Source organism: Barbatula barbatula (assembly GCF_947034865.1).
Source record: "Barbatula barbatula genome assembly, chromosome: 3".
NCBI lineage: Eukaryota > Metazoa > Chordata > Actinopteri > Cypriniformes > Nemacheilidae > Barbatula > Barbatula barbatula.
Genome location: NC_136764.1, coordinates 12,534,528 through 12,562,232, shown reverse-complemented (window position 1 = coordinate 12,562,232; position 27,705 = coordinate 12,534,528). Strand labels below are relative to the sequence as shown.

Sequence of the window (27,705 nt, the reverse complement as noted above, 5' to 3'; positions counted from 1 at the left end):
TTTTTATCCAAAGCAACTTGCAAGTGCAGAAAACAAAGGACGCAATCAAATCAACAACAGAGCAACACTGAGCGCTGGTCCCAGGTAGTCTATCTAGCATTGGGGTTTTTTCCACTTTACAATGCCAAGGGACCAGAAATATGATACACATGTTGTGTAAAATACATATTTATCTATATATCTTTATCCATTTATATATTCTCTATATTTTTAGATAACGAAACATTTAAAGAAATACCCTCGACCCCAGTGTTTGAAAACATTTGGTCTAGCATAGCACATGTAGAATAGAAAATTGGTAAACAAAGAAAATAGAAAAATATCTACATAGGTTCACATATAACATAAAATGATCACCGGTGATTCTACCATTGCAAAGTACATATGAAGAGATATCAGCACAGAATATCAAGAGAGATTTGAGGACTGGATTTCATAAAGAACCTTAGCAACTATCCACTGCAAAGCAACACGAATCAATCCACTCAGAAACCCCAGCTTTATGGCAGCAGTCATGACTCCAACCGTCACATTTTCTTTAAAAAGAAGAGTGAGGATGCATGCTGAATTGATTTTCAATCTCTCCTCCAGATCGGCTGTAAAGTGGCTGTAACCCTCTTCTTGTACTTCCTGGCCACTAATTACTATTGGATCCTAGTGGAAGGCCTGTATCTCCACAGCCTTATTTTCATGACCTTCTTCTCAGACAGGAAATATCTCTGGGGCTTCACTCTGATTGGCTGGGGTGAGTAAACAATCTTGTTTACTAATATTTCTGATTTATACAATCATTATCCGGCCTCTGGCCACTTAAACTAAGGCGTCAAAGAGAATTAAATTATAATTTTCTATAGATTTCTCTTCGGGCTCCTTTGAAATTTCGTTCAGTTGATCAATCTGTTTATCGATCTCATTTCCAGTTTATTCCTAAATTTTGTAAGAAGTTTATATGGTGTATTGGTACAGTGGGATATTTAATATCAGCTGGAGACCAGCAGCCACGTTTGAGGAAATACTCTGGACTCTACGGCCCCTGCATTGTACACACTGTGCGGATAGTTAGACGTGCACAGCGCATACAATGTGGATGTCGTGGAGCTAATACCTCAGTGAAGCTTAAACCTAAGCTGCAGGATTTTGTAACAATGGCTGTATGTTTATTTTTATTAAAACAATAAAGAGAAGTCACAGAAATGCTGGCTTGCCGAATCTGTGTATAAAGTGTATAAGTTCGAGTTTGGAAGGATTCCAATCATATGAAACATTCGTTTTCAAGCAATAACATTTTCCATTCAGTATAATAACACATGTTCTTTTAAAAAAATTGCATTTGAAAAATCACGTGTTTCACTAAACAGGTGTTCCCGCGATGTTTGTGGCCGTCTGGGCCAGCGTCAGGGCCACACTTGCTGACACTGAGTAAGTCCTTAAACTAGAATCTGTGTGCCAGTATTACCAGGTTTCCATTGCTACTGAAATGCTCAAATTTAATTTGCATTTTAATATTGATTTTAGCATGCTGTGCAAATAAAATGCGGTGTATTTGGATAAATGTTTAAATTAAATGTTATCCTTTAATACGCATGGAAGACTGGATTTTTTGCAATAGGCTCATGAAATAAAGCATGTCTATTCACAGTAGAGAATCTGTTAAATATAAATAGGATTTGTTTTGGCCTGTTAAAGTAACTGATTTGGTTTATGGTCAACAGGTGTTGGGATTTAAGCGCAGGAAACTTAAAATGGATCGTGCAAATCCCTATTCTCACGGCAATTGTTGTAAGTTTATATTGTGTTTGACTTACATTTAAACTGTTTTTATGTCATTTGTTGAGTTTTATTCATTGTTCATTACTTTTTTTGCCAAGATAAATTTTTTGCTGTTCCTGAATATCATAAGAGTTTTGGCAACAAAACTTAGAGAAACTAATGCAGGGAGATGTGACACCAGACAACAGTACAGGTAACACATCTTTGCTTTCTTACAACTTCAGTGCATAAGCAAAACAGACAACACTTAAAAAATATGAATTCAAAATAATTTTTGTCCCCCACAGAAAGCTGTTAAAATCCACCCTTGTCCTGATGCCTTTGTTTGGAGTTCACTACATAGTGTTCATGGCGATGCCCTATACAGAAGTTTCTGGAGTGCCGTGGCAGATCCAAATGCATTATGAGATGCTATTTAACTCTTTCCAGGTAATAATTACAACTTTTAACATACAAATACAAAAAAACACATTTTATGCTACAATGAGAGCCAATACCATAATATTTGAGTATAATATGTCACAGTTCACTTTATTTTGCTATCCTCACTTATATAAATAATATAAAAAATTACATCTGTTGTCTGAATAATATTGGTTTGACTGTATAACACCGAAAGCTTGGAACCACAAGTTCCTGCATTAATCACATTATGGTAGACTATCGCATCTTTAGATACTGGAAGCCTCTATGCTTTCCCCATCTGAACTAGGTCTTTAGTAGGTCAGAACTAGGTCATATTGCACTGGAAAGCATTGATTTAAATGTGGTATCGTTTGTTGACACCGAAAGACTCTGAATGAACCCCTATTATTTTTCCTTCATAGTTTTACTGTGTTTATTGTTTTTCTTATCATTTAGATCTTTATTGTTTTGACGTATTTTTGTAGATATTGTATCAGCTGTGGAGCCTTTAGTAAATTAGTTGTCTATTGTTTATCGCCCATCTTGTGAAATAAAGTAGGTCGGTTATCATACATTTGAGACATACAGAAAATGCAATTCTCAGTAATATGGGTAATAAAGTTCATACGTTCTTTCCCAGGGATTCTTTGTTGCAATCATATATTGCTTCTGCAATGGAGAGGTAAGACATAAATTATCCAGATACTGTATCACAGATCATTTGAACTGTTATGTATTATTTTTATATATTCATATTAACATATAAAAAGAATAAATGAAAATAATAAATGTTAATATTAATATTATATTGACTATACAGCCGCAGAAAAAATGAAGAGGCCATTTCAGAGACCGTTTTCTGATTTTAAAATGTACTGTTTCTGTGTATGTGTAGGTAAAATCATTCAGTGAACTCCTAACAAAATCTCCCCCAAATTTCCAATAAAAATATTGTTTCTATTTGCATTTATTTAAAGAAAATGACAACTGGAGATACAGGTGAAACAACAGAAAAGATTATCTGTGTTTTTTATGGGATAACCTCGATTCTGTATCACAGTTTTCATGTGTCTTGTCACGCCGTCAGTCTTTCACATGGCTGTTGGATGACTTTGATTTTATAATACAACACACACTGGACTGGAATGGCCACAATACGGTACATCTAGAAATGCTAATATGAAATGAAAACTTAGAATGGTCTGTTCATTTTTTCCGCGGCTGTATATTTATAGCATGTCTAGTTAGTAACAGCATTACTAATGCAAATAAATTACTGTTCACTGATTCTCTCAATGCTCTTTAGGTCCAAGCTGAAATCAAGAAGTCATGGAGTAGAAGGACACTTGCTCTGGACTTCAAGAGGAAAGCTCGTAGCGGTAGTAACACGTACAGCTATGGACCCATGGTGTCTCACACTAGTGTCACCAACGTGACCGCACGAGGCCCCCTGGCCCTGCACCTCACAACCCGCCTGGGGCCAGTCACCATCAACGGCCATCGGAACCTTCCAGGTTACGTAAAGAACGGCTCCGTCTCAGAGAACTCTATCCCGTCCTCAGGTCAGGAGCTTCATATACAGGAGGAAGAACCTTCGAAGAACTTCCAAGAAGAAAAAACGACCCCGGTGGTGGAGGAGGAAAGGGAAACAGTTATGTGACTTTAAAAACAAATTTAATGTGTCATTACATCAAGTACATTAAAGGATGAAAGAGTCCTTTGTACCTCAGGATTTTCTCACAATTTGGGTTGTGGGACCATCTCAGATGTGTTGGAGATGTCATCAGAGATCTTTTAAATGAGCCACAAAGTTTTTCAAGATTGGATCTCATACAGACACCAGGAAATCTTAACCAGACGATGTCTGGAGAATGAAAACAAATAAGGTGTTTTATGTTTATCTTTTCTGGTGAATGTCTTCATATGTTGCACGCAAGTTTCTGCATTGTAATCGCACATGGCTTTCAGGTTTTCATCTCACCTCTGTTTGTGTATATTTACATATACAGATCTGCAGATTGTGCTCCAGGATCAAACCATGTGAAACATATGGCATTGTGGACAGTGAATTGTAACTAAGAATCTCATATTATTTTCAATACATGTTAAAGCAAAGAATTTTTGTGTTTGGCACAAATGTTTTTTTTTGTACCGCAAATAGATAGCATCTCAAAAGGTTGCCAGTAGAGGCACTTTTTTATTATGGTAGCAGGATTTTGTTAGTAGAATGTGATATTTATATGTCTCCAGGCCTAGAGTGATTGTCTCATTTATCTGCTAAATTGATCCGTGGATTTGCCAAATCTTGCCAAGTCTTTCCTTCATTAGTCTGGCAGGGAAAACAATTGTTAATTTGCTCTGAATCTGTTCAGATTTATATAGGCTTGCATTATTGCCAGAGTTCGGTTGGTAAGGATGTCCAACATTTTATGTGTTTTGCTGAGAAATGTACAGTGTGCTAAGCATAAAAATGACTTTCTGTGTTGAAATGGTTGAATTTTCTTGGTCATTTTCATTTATCAACACTTAATAATAACTTTTATTAATAAAATGTAATAAACATTATTATTATTCGTAAACACTAGTGCCCGGTTTTACAGACAAGGCTTAAGGCTAGTCCCAGACTAATATGAATGTTTGAGCTGTCTAAACTGAAAGTAATTTGCTCTTACATATTTAAAAATATATCAGTGCCGTTTTTTGTCTCAAGATGCTCACTAGTAATGTTTTTTCCTTTGTAAATTAAATATGCTAATTTAACAATGCATAGTCCTGGTTTATGCTAAGCCGTCTCTGAAACCGGGCCTAGATTTTCTGAATGGTTGATGGGTACTGGCCCAAATTTAAAGTCTGCTCTAAAGTTTGTTAACATGTGCCCAACCCTAAATATAAAAAAATGTGTTTAAGACATTAATGAAAGTTATTATTGTGTAGCACCCTGTATACCTTATTCCTTAAACTGTTCTCTATTTTCTTAACTGGCGTAGTTTTAAAAGTACAAAAAATTCCAACAGAAATGTGTTTTTGTTTATTAAAGCAGCGTTGTGTTGTGTGTGATGAGCATTCAAGGGATTCTTTGAACCCTTGTATTGATTCCTTCCATTTAAATTCCGCACTTTCACCTGTTATAATGATATATAATTATAAAACCCTTTTGTTTACTTTACACTTTGTTTTTCTCAAAAAGGCATTTATAATACCTAACATCATTTCACTGAACTCATGCCTTCCTCCTTTGCCACTTAATTTACAGTTCATTTTGTCACAATAATGTATTTTGTGCATTTACGAGCAGCTGAAAATACCCATACCCCAAATCACAATCATCTATTTTACTGCTATCTAAACAGAAAGGGTTTTTACCCTGTATACGTCATTTATAAATAAACCTATTATTTATTTATATTAAATTTAGCGTCAGTATTAAAGATGCTCATTATGATTTGTTACGTGATCTAACGTTCTGCTGCTTTTTTCATTGTTGTGCATACAAAAATATCGTGGATATATAGGTCTCATTGTTTACAAAACATGAAAATGTCCATCCAGTTATATGAGCTAAATGAAGACGTTTCTTTGCCATTCTGTAAGTATGATGATTATGTAATGACCATATTCAGGATTCTGATTTCATATGCCGGCCAATTCATACAATGATTGTTTGACCATTAACTTGTTGACTGTACAAATACTGTACTTATATTTAGAAGTTTTAATGTGCTATTCAAAGATAATTTTACAATCATATTCAGTTTTTTAAGCATTGGTTTTCATAAATTAGCACTTTAAATTCCGATGGGTGTTTTTGACTTGTGATCGATTTGTAAAAATATACACATGCAATCGGCTTTTGTTTATGTACATAACCCAATCCTGACCTTGAGTTAGAAGACCGATTATGCTAATACTTTACCATTGAACTCTTCTGGAATTGAAGCTTTTTGATTCGTTTGTAAAATATAATATTTTTTCGCACTTTATACGCCTATTTACCTGGTCAGACTGTATTTTTCCATCATTCCCTCATGTTCTCAGAGAACAGTTCAGTGTAATTTACATTTTCGAAATTTCCTTAAAATATTTTAATTCAAATAATTCAAATGTTACATACTTTGTTTTTCATATTACCCATTTTCTGTAAGAACATCAGTATTGTATTTAGTGCAGATATGTGTTTTGTGAAAATGAATAAATGAAAATGTATGTATACAATAATATCTGTTCTTCCTTAAGAATGATTTCACACCTTTTTATAATGTAGGCAAACATGCAAGAACAACTACATCCACAATTAATAATGAATCATTTATTGTATATTTACATGTTTCAATAAAACACATGTTAATACAAATGTTAATGTACAATATAATAAAAAAACACATTCAAAAAACCTGTCAGTAAAAAATGGCTTAAGTTCAAAGTTTAGCACACGTCATGTAAAGGAATAGTCTACCCAGAAGTGAAATGTTTTATTTTTCCTGTCATTCCAAATAGAAACAACAAAATCTTTATATCAGGGCAAACTATCCCTTTTAGGGTGACTAAATGTTTACTTTTTTGCAGGCTTTTTGGCACTGCTCTTGGCTCCGCCTGCTTTGCTTTCTTTTTCCTCTCCTTTTTCTCCACCTCCCTTTTTACTTTTCCCTCCCTCTGTCGCTTCTTTCTTTGACACTCCTTTATCTCCTTTTTCTCCCTTCTCTCCTTTCTTTTTCGTGGTTTCGTCTTTCTCCTCCTCCTTCCCTTCTTTCCCCTCTTTTGCACCTTTGCCTTCTTTTTTGCCTTCCTTGTCTTTCTTTTTGGCGGCCTTTTCCCCGTCAACCTTTCCCGCGACGGTCGGCACTTCCTCCTTTACCTCAAGCTTAACCGCTAAACCAAAAAAATGGAGCCAGATTAGACAGTAATGATTAGTTTTCATTTCATTTACAAATTATAGTGAAATATTAAATATGTAGTCATGGGAAATGAACGGCTTGTCACAGATGGTATTCATAAATTTCAACTTGTACATTAATTTTACATACAATTATTTAGCAGACAAGCTTTTATACACTTTAATGATCTGTGCCAATATTGAAATTAAACTAAATTGTCTCCACCCTTCTGATGCACGCTCAACATATTGAACGTAGAAGAAGAAAAGGGCTCAGAATAGAACAGACAGCATTATGATATCATCTAATCATTTTTACATTGATCAGATTGATCAAGTGCAGCCCTGTACAACACACACATACTGTGTTTTTTCTGCTGAACTCTCAGGCTATATATATGAGTAGTGCTCATTGCCCAATCTGAAATAACACGGAGCCACAGTGAAAGAATAATCATTTTACACCCTGTAAAAGATTATAGTTTAAGATGTCATTTTCAGAAAATGACCACCCAAAACCTTTTCTAAACACGGTTTTCATTGCTCCAGCTACATACAAATACATAACAGAATAATATTGCTCTACTAAATGTAAAACGTGAGATTCCAGTGATTGTGCTTTAAGATAAGCCAAAGAAAGTTGAACAAAGTCTTTTTTTTCTCACTCAATGAAAGCAAACGTATGTTTACAGAGATGGGCCGTCCAAAAGAAGGGACAGTGTTGAGATTGTCTGAATCTTTCTGTGGCTGCCCTGAATTCCATCAAACATTTTTATGGGAAAACGTTCCAACTGTAATATTTTCCCTCCCTCGCGTTTGCCCTGTGCACACAATCTCATCCAGCGAGGGGCCAATCTTACCATGATTTATACCAGCACATGTGCAAGATGTGTGAGACACGACGCTTTGAAAGAATAATATTTTTGTAATGTTTAACAACATGCATTTATTAGTGATGATAAGATCATCATGTTTTGACAGGAAATGCTAATCTGTGCCTTAGTGCTGGTTAGATGACGCAATGAACCTGTGGATGATTAAAATCTGCTGAAAAGCAGTTCTACTCATCAGAGAGATCATTCGAGATCACAAAGATTTTGCCGCAAAGTGATAAACAGTGTTGAAACCTAAAAACGTTTTCATTTTTCAAGTTCAGAGAATCGCTTACTGAGAACTCACATGCTGACGTGCTTTTAATAACGTTCTGTCTGTCATAATAGTGACAGAATGCAATGTGATGTGTCATCCTAACTATAAAATCTGTTATTTACCTTCGCTGAAGATTTTTTCATTCAGCGATTATTAACACAGCAGCTGCCCGGAACAACAGATAACTGTGAAATTTCACAGTCCTGAGTTCATGCATCAAAAATAGAGCATACCTGTACATATAATAGAAAGAAATAGGAATGGAAAATGCATATAGCATATGGACAATACGGACAACATGGAAGATACTACTTGAAAGAAGGGATTGAAAAAAGCTCCGTATAAATCGTGCATTCTCAGTACAGGAAGATTACTGTAAATATTGTTCAAAACAAAAGTGTGAATCCTATGAAATATGTCAAGAACATTAACATTTAAGCATTTGGCATTTGGCAAATGCTTACAGTGACTTCAAGGTACATTTGTATCAGTATGTGTACTCTCTGGAAACACATTGAAAAACATCAAGGATATAGACGGCTCCGGCTGCAATAACATAAACAACATTATGTGGCCCACGGAAGATCTCTGCAAAGGATCTGTTACTGTTGAGTAGTTTTTAATTACAACAATTTTAATTACTTTCCTTTTCTTTAGCGTGTTTGCTGTACAAGCCTGAGCTTCATTTTAACAAATTACATCCTCAGTGATTTCCAATTCATTAAGGAAACCTGAAAACTGTCAAATCACTGCTGACCAGTGCAAAGCAGATAGCAGAAAGAGGTTAATGACTTGACCTGCCAGTTCAGGGATTGAATGTGAGACCAATTGATGGCTGTGCATCTTTCTGAAACATCTCCTTCTGTTTCTCTTTACAGTGTTCTAGGCCTGAAACTAGTCACACTTCAGTCATTTATTAAGGCATGGGAAGGAAAACAGAGAATGCAGTAGGCCTTTAAGAGCGACAAAAGCAAGTGTGTAATTGCTCACTTTTGTTAGTTTGAAGGTTTCGTAAAATGGGATTTGTAGGATTTGGACTTAATGTTTTAACTCAGCATTCACATGGATACAATACACATGGATACTTCGTTGAAGTCTTTAAAATATTGGATTAGTGAAAATCATAGATATATGTTATGAGATTAGTTAAACATGTTTAATGAAATAAAATGTAACAGCATTGCACAAATTCCAGCATTGTTTTATTTTTTGGACCACAAAAAAATGTCATGGGTCTGAAAGCTGAACAAATAAGCTTTCCATTGATGTATGGTTTATATAGGACAATATTTGGCCGAGGTACAACTATTTGAAAGTCTGCAATCTGAGGGTGCAAAAGAAAATATGGAGATAATTTCCTTCAAAATTGTCCATCGGAGGCGCTGTAACAGGTTTGTTTTAGCTTTGAAATTTGGCATTAAAGAAAAATCTAAAATTTGGAACCATACAATTTATTGTTGCCTATTGTTACAAATATACCTGTGCTACCCATTGCTGGTTTCGTTGTCCAGGGTCATAGTGTAACAATAGATTTATTATTTATATTAAACTTTTTTGAGCTTTTAAGTGTTTCTACATAAAAATGTATGTACAGCTGTGGGAAAAATATTAATTTAAACAATTTAAAAATAATTTTAGGTTTTTTACTATTACACGTGTTTAAGTAAAATGATCAGTAGTGACAACTTTTCTCCCGAATTCCAAATAAAAAAATTATTTGCATTTCTTTACAGAAACTTGTAACAGGCCAAAACTGGTTTAAATAACAAAAACAATGCAAAGAAAACAAATTCATGCCCATGTTTAAACAACACAATACTAATGTTTTCACGTATATTTTAGGATCAGTTCAAAGATTTAGATTTGATGTAATAAGCCAGATTTTTGTGTGACTTTATGTAATTCCTGAGGTTTGTTTCTGTTGAAATCCAACACACACTGGACTGGAATTGCCACAATAGATGCATAAATGCTGGATAAATGCAAAACTGGAGTGGACTTTCATAGTCATATTTTTCAAGATTCACAAATATATATTGTATACTGGCAGTGGCAACCATGCATAGTAAAAGCCAAAATAACAATTCCTTATGTATCAAACTAAAGTTAGAGCAGTTGATCAAAATAGGATATAAGTATCACTAAATCATACGACTCCATATGGAAAAACAGCTGTCTGGAGCGCTGCTTTAATTTAACGTTTGATCACGAGACGTGGGTCTTTCGATTGCAAACCACACAATCAGACCACACTGATATTTCTAAATTTCACCGGTGACCTAATTAATCCAGCTGCAGCCGCAGTGGAAACCCACTGACATTATTTGCATAGCTGCCTGAAAAATGCATGTGTCCACAGAATGAAGCCACAAGTGTGTAATGCGTTCCATCTAAAAACACAGGGATCCAGGATTCCAGCAGCGCCCGATGAGGGATGCTTACTGTGCTTAATGGTCTCCATGGTTTCTGGGAGAGTCTTATTAGAATGCCTTTAGCACTAATGATGAATATAATTAAGTCAGGGATTGTTTGGAGAAGTAAAGGCCGCAAAGGGTTTGTTTGTTTCGTGGCATGGCGTGTGCACAGACTCTTCTACATTTCGCTCATGTGTGCAAATGAAACGTTAATGCAGAGCTCCATAGATTGTTGTATCTCATGCATATCAGAGTTTGCTCAGACAGTCTCCATTGCTTTTTACAGTCTGTAAGATAATGCTTTATCAACCAGGAGCCCGTTAGGATAATGAGGCTATAAATATTCCTCTGACCTGTAATGTGATGGTTCAGCAATTTGGATGATTTCAACATCAAAACCATAATTTTGATGGATGGATGTAGACCTCATGTCTATTAGCTCTAAATTCATCTGAGATGGCTTTCTTGCTTTCTGAAGCAGAAACATTTAATGGCGCTATACACTGTTCTTTTCCAGGAAGCACACAAAATGATACATTCAAAATGCATACAACCTAAATTCCGGAAAAGTTGGGACGTTTTTTAAATTTGAATAAAATGAAAACTAAAAGAATTTCAAATCACATGTGCCAATATTTTATTCACAATAGAAGATAGAAAATGTTTTTTTTTCACTTTTATCCACTCATGTAGCTCATTTAAAATGTAATGCCAGCTTCAGGTCTCAGACAATTTGGGACGGGGCATGTTTACCATGGTATAGCATCTCCTTTTCTTATCGAAACAGTTTGAAGACGTCTGGGCATTGAGGCTATGAGTTGCTAAAGTTTTGGTGTTGGAATTTGGTCCCATTCTTGACTTATATAGGTTTCCAGCTGCTGAAAAGTTTGTGGTCATCCTTGACATATTTTTCATTTAATGATGCGCCAAATGTTCTCTGTTGGTGAAAGATCTGGACTACAGGCAGGCCAATCTCCGTCTTCTACGACAAAGCCATGCTGTTGTGATTACTGCAGTATGTGGTTTTGCATTGTCCTGTTAAAGTATACAGGGCCTTCCCTGAAATAGACTTTATTTGGAGGGAAGTATATGTAGCTCTAAAATCTTTAAGCATTCACAGAGCCTTCCAAAACATCCAAGCTGCCCATACCGTATGCACGTATGCACCCCCATACCATCAGAGATGCTGGCTTTAAAACTGAACGCTGATAACATGCTGGAACGTCTCCCTCCGCTTTAGCCCAAAGGGCACGGCGTCCGTGATTTCCAACAATAATGTCAAATTTGGACTCATCTCACCATAGAACACTATTCCACTTTGAAATAGTCCATTTTAAATGAGCCTTGGCCTACAGGACACGACAGCGCATGTTCGCATATGGCTTCCTTTTTGAATGATAGAGCTTTAGTTGGCATCTGCTGATGGTTGTGTTTACCGAGAGTGGTTTCTGGAAGTATTCCTGGGTCCATTTAGTAAAGTCATTGACACAATCATGCCGATGAGTGATGCGGTGTCTTCTGAGGCCTTGTCCATTACACACAGAAATTTCTCCAGTTTCTCTGAATCTTTTGATGATGTTATTCACTGTAGATTATGAGATTTGCGAAGCCTTTGCAATTTGACGTTGAGGAACATTGTTTATAAAGTATTCCACAATCTTTTCAGGCAGTCTATCCCAGATTGGAGAGCCTCTGCCCATCTTTACTTCTGAGAGACTCTGCTTCTCTAAAACATCCGTTTTATAGCTAACCATGTTACAGAACTGATATCAATTAACTGTATTAGTCACTAGATGTTCTCCCAGCTGAATCTTTTCAAAACTGCTTGCTTTTTTAGCCATTTGTTGCCCCCGTTACAACTGTTTTGAGACCTGTAGCAGGCATTACATTTTAAATGAGCTAATTTAGTGGATAAAAGTGTAAAATTTCTCAGTTTAAACATTTATTTATGGTATAAGCAGAGCTTACAAGGTTAATGGTTTATTCAGGAAACACACAAAGAGAGAAACAGATAGTATTAAAGTAGAACGTTGAAAGACTTCAGTTCGAAGTCAAAATGAAAAAGCTTTCTCAATTGCACTGCGTTTTCAAAAAGAAAACAATGCCAAATGGGACTTTATTTTCAGAAGAGTCAAAAAACACTATATGAGAGATGGTTATAATAGAACAAAGGACTGGTTATGTTAGCCAAAATGAAAGGTAGTTTAAAAGGGAACTTTTTTACTTTTTAATATTACAACCATAATATATATATATATATATATATATATATATATACAACTACTATAAAATATTTTGAGGACAATCATTCATGCACTGTTAAAACATGCATTATAATATAAAGACCACAAATGCACATTAGTTGTGATTTCATGTTGACTGTAAAACCTCAAAAAAGCTAAATAAGTCGAATATCCAGATCTGTGCTTTAAGTCAGTATTTCATGTTTCTAATACACCAAGCATGAGGTTTTGGGGCAAATTCACTAAGATGAACCTGAATATCTACTGACAGCAAATTCTTTTCGCAGCCAAGGCATTTGAGAAGCATATTTCTCCAGCTTTATCTTGATAGTATTTATCTAATTTGACAAAAATCACAAATCCAGGCTAAGGACACACAGGCAGAAATAAACAGGAAGTGCAGACGTGAGGTTAAGTGTGTCAGTCTAAGCAACCACATTGGCTGATTCATCTTCTTCCCTGACCACAGGAAGTTGTGCGCTCTGTCGGGCCTGCACTTGCTCAGAGACCGTCTGCAGCGCTGCAGCTTCCGACGGGACTGAGCAAACACGAGTGATGTGAAGAGAAGGGAAAGGAGACAGAAAAGCAGAAGTAAAAGATCAATAGCATAAGGGAAAGACAGATGAGATCAATCACAGCAGCGAAAACAGAAGATCTACAGAAAAGGATGAGTGTGAAAGTAAAAATTCAAAGTAAACAAACAAGCCTGTTACCTCCTGGCACCTCTGTGAGCTCATTGAGGGGCGGTACTGTCTCCAGTGTATTGGCATATGTTTTAGCTGCCAGTCTTTGTGCATGTCGAGCCTCGATCTCTTTTTTTGTCCGGGGAATTCGACATTTGAAGATGCAGCATAGTGTTATTACTGGGCAGAGAGGTACAATAGAAGGCTTTAAAATCTTGACAAACATAGTTCACAACGGACAACATCATTCAGTCACCAAATGTGCACTGTCGCAAAGCTATGGAGCGATTTTAGTCTCATTGATTATTCACGCGTAAAACAAGATACACACATGCGTAAACCGTTTTGCATGCATAAAACCTAATTTACGTGCACATAGTATATATTTACATTTACGAAAAGCAATTTACGTGCGTAAAACAAAACTATTTTCTCACAAAGTACGTTTCGCAAACATACAACTGCGCACAAAACTTTCGAAAGGTTAAAATTTACACATTTGTTTTGTTATGGGAATGTCCTAATCGTCACACACGTGTGAATCGCATTGGACGTGTGTGTGTGTGTTTTGAGACTCTCCTGGCAACGCAACCCCTACCACTTGGGTTGTCGTACTCTTTAGCCAATCAGATTCAAGCTTATCATTCAACCAATCACAACCCGCTGAGGGTGCAGGACTCAAGGAAAAGGGCTCTGCGCAACTTTAGTGCAGTTCGGCTCAAATAGAACGGAAATGACTCATCACCCTCACCGCACGTTAATCACATTACGATCTTTTCTTGAGAGTCCAAATTTATTTGAGGGTACAATTTATTATATTTTTTACTGTTTAATAAAATACAATACTCAATTTACTTCGCTGCTGTCCACCTGGTCTCATTTCACTATGCGTTCTGTCAAGTCAGTTTGAAATACTGTAATGTTTCCCCTGACTTTGTAGTTCTTTCTTCATGTAAATTAATTTGGTCTAGTTAGACATATGTGTTATGTTCCTTATTGGCTTCTGTAAACGCCATTGAAGGGATTATTTTACTAATTTAGATTAAATGGATAGATATATTAGCCTATATAGACCCATACTAATAAATTACTACATTTAAAGTTAACTAGTATTATCAGATTTTAATAAAAAAAAACCGACACAAACCGTCTTTGACAATACTACTGACCGCAAAGGAAACACGGTAAGGTAAATAGACATGATACAGCAATGAATCGCAAAATGGGAGGAAACTGAAGATTTGCAGTCGATAAAAATACTTTATTCCACATGTAACCAAAATCATCTATGTTCATGTAACAACTGTATTATTTTGGATTGGCAACCACATAAACACATCGTAATGGTAACGTAATGTCACGATTGTCAGCTGGAGTGCCCATGAACTCCAGTAGAGGGCACTCCACTCAGGACTACATTTCCCAGAATCCCATGCTAACCGCCACCAGGTGTCTCATGTCACAGACAATCACCACCAGATGATTCCCATTACCACTCCCCTATATATACTGTGTTTGGACTCTCAATCTTTGCGAAGTCTTTTTAGCCTGTCTGCATTTCTGAGCGTGTATATTACCTGTTTACCCGTGTATATTACCTGTTTACCCGTGTATATTACCTGTTTACCCGTGTATATTACCTGTTTACCCGTGTATATTACCTGTTTACCCGTGTATATTACCTGTTTACCCGTGTATATTACCTGTTTACCCGTGTATATTACCTGTTTACCCGTGTATATTACCTGTTTACCCGTGTATATTACCTGTTTACCCGTGTATATTACCTGTTTACCCGTGTATATTACCTGTTTACCCGTGTATATTACCTGTTTACCCGTGTATATTACCTGTTTACCCGTGTATATTACCTGTTTACCCGTGTATATTACCTGTTTACCCGTGTATATTACCTGTTTACCCGTGTATATTACCTGTTTACCCGTGTATTACTTGTTTACCCGTGTATTACCTGTGTCTACTCCTGTTCCTTTGACTCCTTGCCGCCTGCCTTTTGACCCTCTGCCTTGTTGATGACCTTGATTCTGCCTGGCTATGTTATCCTTGTCGCTGTTGTATGACCTCTGCCTGTTTGACCATTCTGAGAGTAAAGCTGCATTTGGATCTCACCCTAAGTCTCGGAGCAGTTCATGACACGTAAGCAACATTTAAAAACATAAAAACAGACTCGCCGTGAACGGTTAAACTATGTAACGTTAGCCTACAAAACAAAATATGTGCCGCCTGCACCAAAGCTGCGCAGAGCCGTTTTCCTAGAGTCCTGCGCCCTCAGCGGGTTGTGATTGGTTGAATGATTAGCTTGAATCTGATTGGCTAAAGAGTACGACAACCCAAGTGGTAGGGGTTGCGTTGCCAGGAGAGTCTCAAAACACACACACACACGTCCAATGCGATTCACACGTGTGTGACGATTAGGACATTCGCATAACAATACAAACGTGACATTTTAACCTTTCGAACTAAAATCGTTTAACATTTTAACTAAAATCGCTCCATACAAAGCAGCTCTATAAAAAAACATTAAAGCACAGAAAATGTATGCACTTAAAAATAAAATCTTTAAATAAACCCCGAAATGCAAACTCGTGAGCAAACTAAAAGCAACCATGGCAAGGAATGAAATCATGATTTTGCTCTGTAAACAATTAGAATTTAATTAAATAACCCTTTCAATATTTACAGTATATTGATCATGTATTGATTTATTTAACCTGGAATGATCTGGAATGAATATTTCAAATGACAAATGCATTACCTGCAATTTTAAGTCAACATGACTGATCCTATTATGTCTTTCATTCTGCATTACACATAATAATTCATTATTAAAAATTACAGTAATAATACACCATATGAACTGATAAATATCCTGAATATTCTTTTTCACTCAGAAAAAAAATGTATATTATTGCAATATAATACTATTATCAAGTGGTCTAAAGTTTAATCACAATTAATCGCATCCAGGATAAAAGTTTGTGTTTACATAACATATGTCCGTGTTTGTACTTATAAACACAAACACATTTATGAAATATTTACTTGTATTTATTTATATTTACCAATAATTTATCAACATTATATATATATATATATATAGACATGTAAAGTATATATTTTTATAAAGACAAAAATAATGTGCACAGTACACAGACATGTATTATGTAAACACAAACTTTTATTCCGGAAGTGATTATTCACGATTAATCGTTTGACAGCCCCAATTATTATATATTATGGGTAGAAATGGTCATGTAATGTACATGCATACATTCATACATACAACAAATACTTACTAATTGCTAAGACAAACATGGAGAAAATGCCTACGACCTGCCATAATCTCAGACCCCAAAACACCACCGTTTCTGAGGTGACCGGATCTGGCTTTTTCGGAGGATCTGTCGGCAGGAGCTGTAGAGATAAAAGTTAATAGGTTTTCTTCAACCCATTTTTATATCCATACGCCTATAAAATGAAAACAACAGCAAGTAACAGAAATTGTTTCTACTTCACTGTGGTCACAGAAGTGACTTGAATCAAACACCTTTGAACGATTGAAAGTGCTGTTTTGTGAATGATAAAGGACATAAATGTTAATACATTTTGGAAAGGGAAAGAAAAAGTAGTATGAGACAAGCAGAATTTTTGTGAGGATTTGTTGCCATTCATGATATAATATGACAGCTGTTAGTTGGTTGTGTGTCAGTATGTTGACATGTTGATGTGTTTCTCAACACTACCCGCTTATCAGTCTCTAGTGAGTCATGGTCCACTCCACACCTCATTTGTCTCCAGTCCTGAACTCTGCAGTGTTCTCTCATTAAGTTTTATCTCACTGAACATCTACTAGCTTCCCCTGGTACCTTGGTAATCAAACGTATAGAGTTAAGCGAAAAGTACACAGTCATTATGAGGACACTACTGAACTTTGTTGTAGTTTGTTATACAAAGACTGGGAGATGTTCTTTGACAAACAGGGTGAGAACACTGTCATAGTCTGTCACCTCCGAGATGTCTTGCAGAACCCGTCTGCCTCACTGCCCAATTTTTCACAGACCCAGTGGTGATGGGCAGCTGTTGGGGGATTGTCATGTTTGTTGGGATGTCATGTACCAACCTGTGGTCCAGTTTGCCCAGGGGCAGGAACAGAGTCGGATGCTTTTTTGACACCAGCACATAAGTCTGGATATCGTAGGTAGTGAATCCACAAACTGTTTTGAGTTTGGGTGGGTGGAGAGAAGAACATGAATATGGATGCCCTTGAGTGTATTTACTAACAGCAATTTGTATTGCTTCCAGTATATTCATGTACATAATGTGAATTAAATAACTAAATGTAACTGCACTGGGTTGTTTTCAACACACCGCTGGTTTGTGAATGAACATGGGTTGTTATTACATTTATACAGAGATATTATTGTACAGTGAGATAGGTAGTTCCTAAAGATGATCTCTCTGCTGCATTTGACACTGTGAACCACCAGATCCTGCAGTCCACTCTCTCCAAACTGGCCATCACTGGAACTGCACTCAACCGATTTGACTCTTATCTCACAGGCATAGCCTAGGGAAATGCAAGGGGTCTGCTAATTATGGTTTACTCACAGGCCACTTTTTGATACAAATATTAATATTACAACCAAGTTTAAGCACACGCGGACTCATTGAAGCTCCCGTTTATTGCAATTTTAACCTACGTGCATCAAGGGCCGGATTAACCATATGGGCAATTGGGCAATTGCCCAGGGGCCCTAGACCTCTAAAGGGGCCCCGCGGGCGGTAACACCAATCAACGTGCACTGAGCCGGTCGCGTGACGGCAAGCCCTACCACAACACAACTCAAAAAATGCAAACATGGAGTAGCCAAGTGGGAGCGCTAATCGGAAATTTAAAAGGGAGAAGGATATCAGGAAAAATGAATTTAAAATATATACCAAAAATAGGGAATTTCTTTACGCTAGTAAACGTTAGCAACTAGTCTGCTAAGGCACCATCCGTCAACGAGGACAGCTCAGCTAGCCAGGACATTCCTTCACTGCCGGCTCTAGCAAATGTTCACAGCCCCAAGAGCGAAGAGCCCCCAGCAGCATCTTCAACCACGACCCGGATTCTGCTGCGAGTGCGATCATTGAGGGAAACGGTGATGGATCTCGAGTCTAACCGCCATCGGAACCGCTCGTCGAGTCTGCGAGCAGCCCGTTTCACATTCAAAGAAAAATGCTCGTGTAAGATGTGTTTGCCAAATGAAACCAAGCATTTCAAATTTATACATGCTCTTCCCCATTATTTAGGATTCAAATTGTGTATTTTGCCAGATTATTTAGCATTTATTTTGTCTTGTCTAATTGAGATGAATTGACAGATTTCCAAGTTCAAAAGAGTTTAGGAGCAGATGATACTGTATTTGATAAATGTTTTCCTTGTGGTCTTGTGGTGGCTCCATGAAAATGCTGTAAATTTTGTTTGTTTATTGTTGTTGCGAGAAAACAGCAGATTTCAAAATGTTTATATTGCGCTATAACTTGATAGTCCTATTGAATTCTGAGGTGACAGGGTGATTTCTGTTTAAAACGAGATGAGGACCAAAATGCTACTTGCTTCTAGGAGATGGATTCTATGGATTTTTGTTTGTCTTGTCTGTGGACTTCCTCTGTGATGGCTCTATCAATTCTATTCATTTGTGTTTCGAGTAGGTGTTGTTAAATAAATATTGAATGCTTTGAAAGTCATTGCTTATTTATTTTTTGTGACTATGTAGTGGGTCAATTTTGCCAAATGATACTGATGCCGACGTGTTTTGTTTTCATAACATGATGACTGAGTGGTCTTGACAAGAGAACATAGTGGTGCATTTGTAATTCTATGAGCATTTGCACATCTGTACATCAAAATGCACTTTATGGCAGTTAGTTATTGAAAAATGTAGTATATTGACTGTATTACTCTAATTTATTCTGTATTTTCCCAGATTATGGTGATCCAGGGGTTGTGATGATGAGGCCGGGGCCCTTAAAAATTGTTGCCCTGGGTACAGTGAAGTGTTAATCTGGCCCTGCGTGCATCCATTCAGGCAGCTTTAGCAATAGAAGAAACTTTGCTTCACCATCTCCAGTGGCATTGCTAGGTCCCTTTTATGGGAGCCAAGCCCCCCTAAAGTTCTAGCCTAGCCCCCTAAAATGTTGTGAGTAATTATGTAAGTGTTCAAGATCTCTTTATAGTCCTCTTTAAAGATTTTATTATGAAAACGGCAGGAGGCTACATTATTTAGCGTATTCTTCAGTTCAGCCATGTTGCGGCTGCTGTGTTTTTTATTGTTCTGAGTTCCGAAGAAACAAAAGTGTACATAGAAGCTCTTTTTCATTTTTCAGACGCGTCAGTATTTTATTATTAATTTAAAACACATTGTGGATGTAATAGATGAACACGCAGTCATGCACAGGAGTGACAGCGCTCATGCTAATCAGAATGAATGGCAGGGAAACATCATATCAAGTTATTCCTCCTAGAAAATAATAATTCAGCAGTTGATTGTGACATTTTATATGGATTTGTGGTTGTTGCTGTCACTTTGAATTATAAATGTTGCAGATTGATCGATTATTGTGATACTAATTTTAAAAACTTTGTCTTTATTGAGGCTATTATTTGTGAATTATTTATTTCAGTGATGTATAAAGTATGTGGTGCTAAGAGAGTGGCTATGTATTATAAATTTATATATATCCTCCTTGAGGCTGAGCCCCCCTAAGATTGAAAACTCCCTGATGGTCTCCCTTGCGATAAGTTCAGAGTAGGCTACGCATGAAAGGAGTTGTGTGCAAATAACATGCATTCTCAAGTATTTCTGAACTTCTGTTCAAATATGTTAAAGCTGTAAAGCGCCAATTTGACAGGCAAAAGACACTGGTCCACGCCGCTTCTGCATTGTAAACTCGGACAAAACTGTCCTATGTGTTAAAATCAATGAAACGCGTAACGTGTAGGCTACTGATGGCAAACGTCAAACAAATTGTACCCAAAATATCGCAGACTCTTATAACGTTGTCTGATATGATCATCCGCGGAAAATACTTGTGAACTTTCGTGTAACAGCCGCGACAATGCTGATCCATGAGAAAGACAACGGAGAACCTTCACCTCCACTAGAATAATCTTTGTGCCATTAACCAAGATCAGTCATCTCATTGAAGCCTTAATAAAAACTTAGTAAATTGTCAATCTCAAAGTAAAATGAAAATGTCTGATGCTGCAAATCCCTTACATTAATCAAACAATCTATTTTTATAATAATTAAAAATAATACACAGAAAAGTGTGCATGTGCAACAATAACATGCATCATAGCGATAATATAATGTCTTAACATAATAGTGCTGTGACAATAAGGATTTGTTTCTATTTAAATAGTATAAGGGGGTACCTGCTCCATGCATCTCTCATCTAAGGGGCCATTGCCCCGATAAACGTTAAAGACCCCTGCTTGAAGGTATACTGGAGAGGCGAGACATCCAGATATCACCAGCTGACAACTGGAGTTCCTCAGGGATCAGTTCTTTCTCCTCTCCTCTTTTCTATATATTTTAATTCATTCATTTGGCGGACGCTTTTATCCAAAGCGACTTACAAGTAGGAGAGCATTTAAACATTTTGTCAACAACACACATGGGTTCTCATACCATTTTTATGCAGATGATAAGCAGCTTTATTTCTCCTTTCAGCCAGATGACCTTGCCATCTTTGCCCGTGTCTCTGCCTGCCTTCTGGACATCTCTTCTTGGAAGAAAGACCACCACCTACAACTCAACCTCTCCAAGACAGAACTCCTGGTTATAATGGCCCACCCATCAATTGTAACACCACCTTACCATTAGGCTCGGATCCTCAACTAATACACCCACAAAGTCTGCAAGGAACCTGTGGGTGATGTTCGACGACCAGCTGAAATTAACCAACCAGCTCTGGTCAGCTGCACCTCCAGTTTTCAATAAGCCTAAAATAACCCATGTAACAACCCTCCTGATTTCAACTCACTGGCTGCCAGTTGCCTTCCACATCAAGTTTAAGTCGCTGACGCAGGCCTTCATAACGATAACACCAAATTCTCCCCTTTCCGTTAACTCACTGCTTCAGGTCAACATCCCCTCCCATCATCTTCGGTCTGAAAGTGAGCGATGCCTGGTTGTCACATCACAAAAACTGTAACTCATTCGGTTCCCTGTGGTGAAATGAACTGCCAGCCTCCAACCGAACTGCAGCATCCTTCACAAAAACATACCTGTTCCACATTTATTTGACCAACCAATAACTATCTATGTCTTGTGTCTAAAACATAAAATCTTGTTTTTCATTCACTCCCTTGCTTACTCCAGCTTTAATCCTCCTAGCAGCATGGCCTTGTAAACTAACGGTATGCTCTCCCAATTGTAAGTCGCTTTGGATAAAAGTGTCTGCCAAATGAATAATTGTAATGTAAAGGTTAGTTAAATCCCAGTCGCTATTTATGACCAAAAAAGTATATGCTTACCCTAGGAAGAACTACTGATAATTGGTATTGACTGATATTATAATAACACAGATAAAAATGGTAATTTCCCATGTTGTTAGAGCAGGAAACAGCAGATGTCCCTTCAGTCTAGAGTAGATTACTATTGACCTGTCACTTTTAATCAATGAAGCCTCTGCAATGTACACATGCTACCCTGTGATGTCACATCAGCAGACAGTGTTAAATGCAGTTTATCTAGCTTTCAAACAGATCTGTGGCACATGACTGATTTAATGATGGATATCAGAGCCAGACAATGAGAAAAAAATCCCTTTAACTCCACTCGCTGTGTGATGTCAGCAGGAGGAGTACCTCAGGGATTATTTCTAAACTTTCAGGGTCTCTGCATGTGAATAAATATCACTGAGAACTAAAAGAAGCGCTCACAGTATTGTCCTTATGGGATTTATATTCTTACATAAGCCGTACGCTCATCAGGCAGACACGGAAATGTCAGACATATTTGTCATCTTAGTTGGTGCTTTGGAAAACATTATTTTCGGATTTTACAAAATTGGCCGGAAAACTATAAAGCAAGCAAATCAAACTGAGAAAAGGATGTAAAAATGCTTTCATTCTTGATAAGTACTACAGCTATGCACAAGCGGTTATACACATACCAATACTTTAAAGGGATCCTTGATGTGACAAAAAATATCAAAACTACATTGCTGCAACTCAGGGAAGCTATTTTATACGGTAATACTTGTATGTCACAGCTGGATCCCTGCAGATATGCGACAGGTGAACTATAATTCTGCAATCAAAAATATTTTTAAGATAGGCCTTCTTCACTTTCATTTTTGACATATACATTTGTCTGCTGCTATACTATCTTTCTTTTCAGAAGTGTTGTATTATGAGCGAATGATAAATCAAAAGCACATCGCGAATTTACGCTTTTTCGTTTTATTTCGATTTATACAACTATGTACAGTACATATTCTGATATAAACAATGCATTTAGTTTTGTTGGTGTGTCTGTGTCTGTTGTAGTACTTACAACATAACAATGAGTCAGACTGGTATAAAGGTATAAAGTATAAATGGTATAAAGTTCGTAAAGCTCAAACTTATTTTGGGTTGATGAAAAAAAAAATCAGTTAGTGATGCTTGCCATACGCTACTTTCCACGAGTTTCCAAGCAGAACTATTCTTTGTGAAATGCATAGAGATCTGTTAAATATCTAAGTGTAGGCAGACAATCATGAGATTTGGTTTTAAAGATCGATTGGTTCAATCACAAGATACAATCTCTCTTCTGTGCTGTATGGAGTTCAGCTGACACCAAGATATATCTTGTTATAATATATAACAGTTTTTCAAACAAAATGTCCTTTCTATTTCATTCTTTTGAGAAATAAAATGACTCTTATTTGAAGTGCTGTCCTTAACATCTCGAGAGAAAAAACATATATCGTGCAGAAAGATCCTCTGAAAGATCTTCAAATGTCACAGAATCCACTCAATTACGTACAAAGTAAGTATTAGTTCCTTGTGGCACATTAAATAACACAAACGCAATCAAAACAGATTAGCATTAGCTTTTGAAATCTATCATGTTTTGCTGTTATTACGGTTAAAAGTTCAAACATGCTGACATTTATGGCAAGCGACAAAAAACATTTTGTATGCTCAAATATAAACAGATACAAGAGCATATCCCTTAGGGAACAAGTTTATTTTGGAGATATACATAGATCCTCCTGTTTTTCCATTTCAACTCCTGCTGCCTTCTGAGTACGCTGGACCATAATGATATCACTGAACCCAATTTGTGTTGTTTTCTGTTGGTCTTAAACGTTCGGCTGACTGAGAAAATTGAAAGCACCTGGGCAAAAGACCCTGTAATGAGGGGATAATTAGCAGTAGGCGTAAACTAGTGGTTTTGACACCTGCTATCAAGGTCACATGCGGAAGACACCTGTAATAGATCACACCATCTCTAAAGCCTTTACTAGAACTTCAAACCATTTCCAATGGGCTTTTAAAGATTTGTCTGAAAACAACCGATACATTAAGCAGTCCTTGCTAGTCAATATTGTTGGGATATTGTCTGTTTTATAGATACATTTAGGCTGATGTGTGCAATTTTTTATGTGCTATTTTATTCTCATTTTAAAAAATCTTGTTGAATTGTTTAACATAAAAAAAATCTGTACTGAATACTGAACATTTGCATACTGTATTGTAATTTATCTTTCAGGCATTTATCTAACAATACAGTTGCTTTCTACACTGTGTTGAAACAAAACATACCACAATGTAGCATTTCATTTATGCAAACCTAAAGCTTTAACACAATTGCCTTTAAAGCATACGTACTTTTTAGATTTCCAAGTCTAAAATGTTGAAATAACCGTACAATGTCTCTATTAGTTCTGTAACGGTGCCACAATTTTATGACATCAGCCTTTAAGCAAACTTCCACTTTCACAAAGAGAAAGTTTCATGATGTTTGCCGCTGTTTACAAAAACTAAAAAGAAATCCATGTGTTTACACAAAACACGACTGATGATTCTGAACTTTCCAACGGGAAAATGTTTTCATTAAAAATCACATCACTTTCAACGATGACCATTACGGAGCAGTAATGTAATTCTTGTCATAATGGACGACATGGAGAAATGCTCAAATGTCCCTGAGGAGTTTATGATGAAATCTAAACAGTCATTCATTGTCTGAATTGTTCCTTTTTAATTTGACAATGTCAGCAGTTGGATGGTAGGAATACTGATCCTCTGACATGATAAAATTATCAGGGAACAATGTAAACATGTTTTCAGTGTGATGCAGCGCTGTAGCTTGTATTTGAGATGTATTCCTTATTGTCCAGACACAGATATTTTACACGGACACATAGTAGAGGCTTGTTCATAAAAGGACCACCAAACAAATATGTTAAAAATGTTGTACTATCAACTGATGATCAAATATGTTAAGAAGCAAAACAGCTTTAATAAATCACCTACATTTTCTAAATAACAGGTTACATGTGGCTAAAGTGTAATTTATTATTCTGTTTATCACCCAGCAAGCAGCAACAAGTCGAACAATTTAGAAAGAAAAGCAAAATAAGGCAAAATGAGTTATCAGGTCAAAATTGCATCAATATATATATATGTAAAGTACATTTGGTGATAAGAATTATATCAAGTAAAATTTATCTTAATTAAAATTATATTAACATGCAACATCATTGTGGTCGGTTTCAAAATTCATAAAACATTGTTGGTCAGATATATTTTCTGTGTAAATGTGACTAAAGAAAATCAGTGCTCTATGCCAAAAATGGTTCATGGTATATATCAATTCATATTTATATCCCAAAAATCTAATAATCTAATTGAGTGGGAATTTGTAACAATGACTCTTCACAAAATTGTAAACATGTTAATGTGTTCATTGCAGGTTTATTACTGTTTGTTTTAAATATGTCCTTGGCTCTTTCAATTTTCAGTTTTTTCATTTCTTCAGCTGATCTTGAGTCATGCAAGAGAGTCACTGAAATAATGCACCTTTCAATGTTATTGCATAAGTTTGACTATTTGGATGTATTTTTAGGGAAATCTATTGAAGATTAGACACGTTTTAAACCTGATGTGTCTTCTCAAATAGCGACGCAGAGCACTGCAGCTGTCTTGTTTCAATGCAGTGCACTGCTATGAAAGCACAAAGCGGTTCCCACCAATCTGTTCAATACAAAGGGCCCTAAAACAATAGGCCATAAAACTCAGTGAAACCAGCTCTTACCTCTGGATCTGGGACCTGGGCGGCTGCATTGAAGATATGGTGTGAGATCAGGACAGCCACCACACTCATGAGCAACGGGACGAGGGTTGGCGGCGGGTACATAGGCCCATCGGTCGCCATCTTCCCTCTTCTTCTTCCCCGTCTCATCCCTCCGCCTTCCTGTCCGTTCTGCTGGTAAACTGTGCAGGACCACAATAGTCCAGGTGATTGATAGTCGCTCGGGGCGAAACGGCCACCGCCTCCCCTACATCAAACCCCTTCTGTTTTCTTCTCTTGCGAATGCTACCAGGCTTTTACCCCTTTACGGACACAGTGCACTCTCCGCTTCAGAGCCCCAGCCTCTCAGAAAAAGGCCATTAATTAATTAATAGCCATGGTGTCGTTTACAGCCTGGCCCGCTCGGAGCTTGAAGATGTTACGAGAATATTTGTGGGGGAAGGGACACTATTGAACAGAGGAATTGTGTAAAACTCTAGAGATGGTGTATTTTGATGTTTAACTGTTTTACGCTCTTGCTAAGCGTACCACTTATAATTCCTCTAAGGGACTGCAGTTTCCCAAACACATCATGATAGTTCACCCAAAATAAATAAATCTTTATTATTAACTCACCCACGTGTCATTTCAAACCTGTATGACTTTCCTTCTTCTGCAGAACAAAAAAGAAGATGAACGTTGGTAACCACAACACTGACCCCTATAGACTTTCATTGTATGGACACAAAACCACAGAGACATTTCTCAAAATATCTTCATTTGTGTCATACACAGTTTCGAAAGACATGAGGGTGCATAACTTGACTGAATATTTATTATACCTTTAGGACATTAGTTGAAATTACACAAAGCACAATACCATTTTAATTAATTTAATGCAATTCTTTATCAAAAGCCTGTGTGAAGGTCGACTCTACATACATGTGCTAAGAACACATCAAATGTGCAGCATCACGCATAAACTGGTTTACTGTGTGTAACAGAAGGAAAGCTCCTCATGAAACCCGATAACGGGCATGAGTGTTGTACAAAGCCTTCCAGGAAAAAACTAAGGGTGACACAAAGTTTGAAGTTACAGTTTCATCTCTAAAGTAGAAAAATTTGTGCAATAGGCTTTCGATTTAAATCTATAGGATATTGGTTGCTCTAGTTGGTTGCTTGGGCTGTCAAAACATCAAATTTTTACAGCATGATTTTTACCTAGAATTGTAATTTTTCCTACTATGGGAGTCAACAGAAGCCAAAGATTAATATAAAGATTTAGAACACAAGGGTGAGCACATGATGACAGAATGTTTATTTTTAGGTAAACAATCCCTTTGAGATATATCCTGCATCGGTCAGTTTGACACCTGATGCTATAGCGTGAGATAGTGTTTCTGTGAAACTTGTTTCCTGGAAAAAAGCAAATGTGATTGATTTGCTCATCCACGATTCTTCACACCATGACAACCACCATTCAAAAGACAGACTGTGACATTACTGCCAACCCTTTCATGAGGAAAATATCAATAAGTAAGAGGCTTATATTCTGTCCAATTCTCTATTGAACATTCTGGATCACAGATCCAATAGAATGCCATTGCTTCAATGTCGCACACTAATCTGTTAACAAATCTATTGTGTGGTTCTATGGATTCACACAAACTCACATCTCAGAGAAAACGCTAGCCTTGACGTTTTATCTTTTTTTAAAGGGTATCCTTGAGAGTGGTTGATAATCTCTTCTGCCATCTAATGCTGGGGCCGGACCAAAAGATTTTTTTAAATCTTGTAAGATTTTGAAATGGTGAGAGACCACAAACATGAGGAGAAAAAAGTCCTAGATTTATATATTTTGCATCTTTAATG

At 36.8% G+C, this 27,705-nt stretch overlaps 2 protein-coding genes across 2 annotated transcripts in view; one reads left to right on the top strand and one right to left on the bottom strand.

The window, feature by feature from the left end:
• pth1r (parathyroid hormone 1 receptor) overlaps positions 1–3,835 on the top strand; it is a gene marked incomplete at both ends in the record, with an annotated part of 51,218 nt that extends 47,383 nt beyond the window's left edge. The window contains 7 exons of the mRNA XM_079452852.1: positions 592–745; positions 1,359–1,419; positions 1,713–1,779; positions 1,869–1,963; positions 2,058–2,199; positions 2,816–2,857; positions 3,482–3,835. Of these exons, the coding sequence (XP_079308978.1) occupies positions 592–745; positions 1,359–1,419; positions 1,713–1,779; positions 1,869–1,963; positions 2,058–2,199; positions 2,816–2,857; positions 3,482–3,835 (915 nt within the window). The remainder of the gene's footprint in view (positions 1–591; positions 746–1,358; positions 1,420–1,712; positions 1,780–1,868; positions 1,964–2,057; positions 2,200–2,815; positions 2,858–3,481) is intronic.
• A 2,889-nt stretch (positions 3,836–6,724) lies between these two features.
• Positions 6,725–26,004, bottom strand: tmie (transmembrane inner ear; the record flags this gene model as incomplete). The annotated part of the gene is made up of 4 exons (XM_079453677.1): positions 6,725–7,041; positions 13,565–13,714; positions 16,852–16,969; positions 25,858–26,004. The coding sequence occupies 4 exons, from the start codon at positions 26,002–26,004 to the stop codon at positions 6,725–6,727; spliced, it is 732 nt and encodes a 243-aa protein (XP_079309803.1).
• Between the last annotated feature and the right edge of the window lie 1,701 nt (positions 26,005–27,705).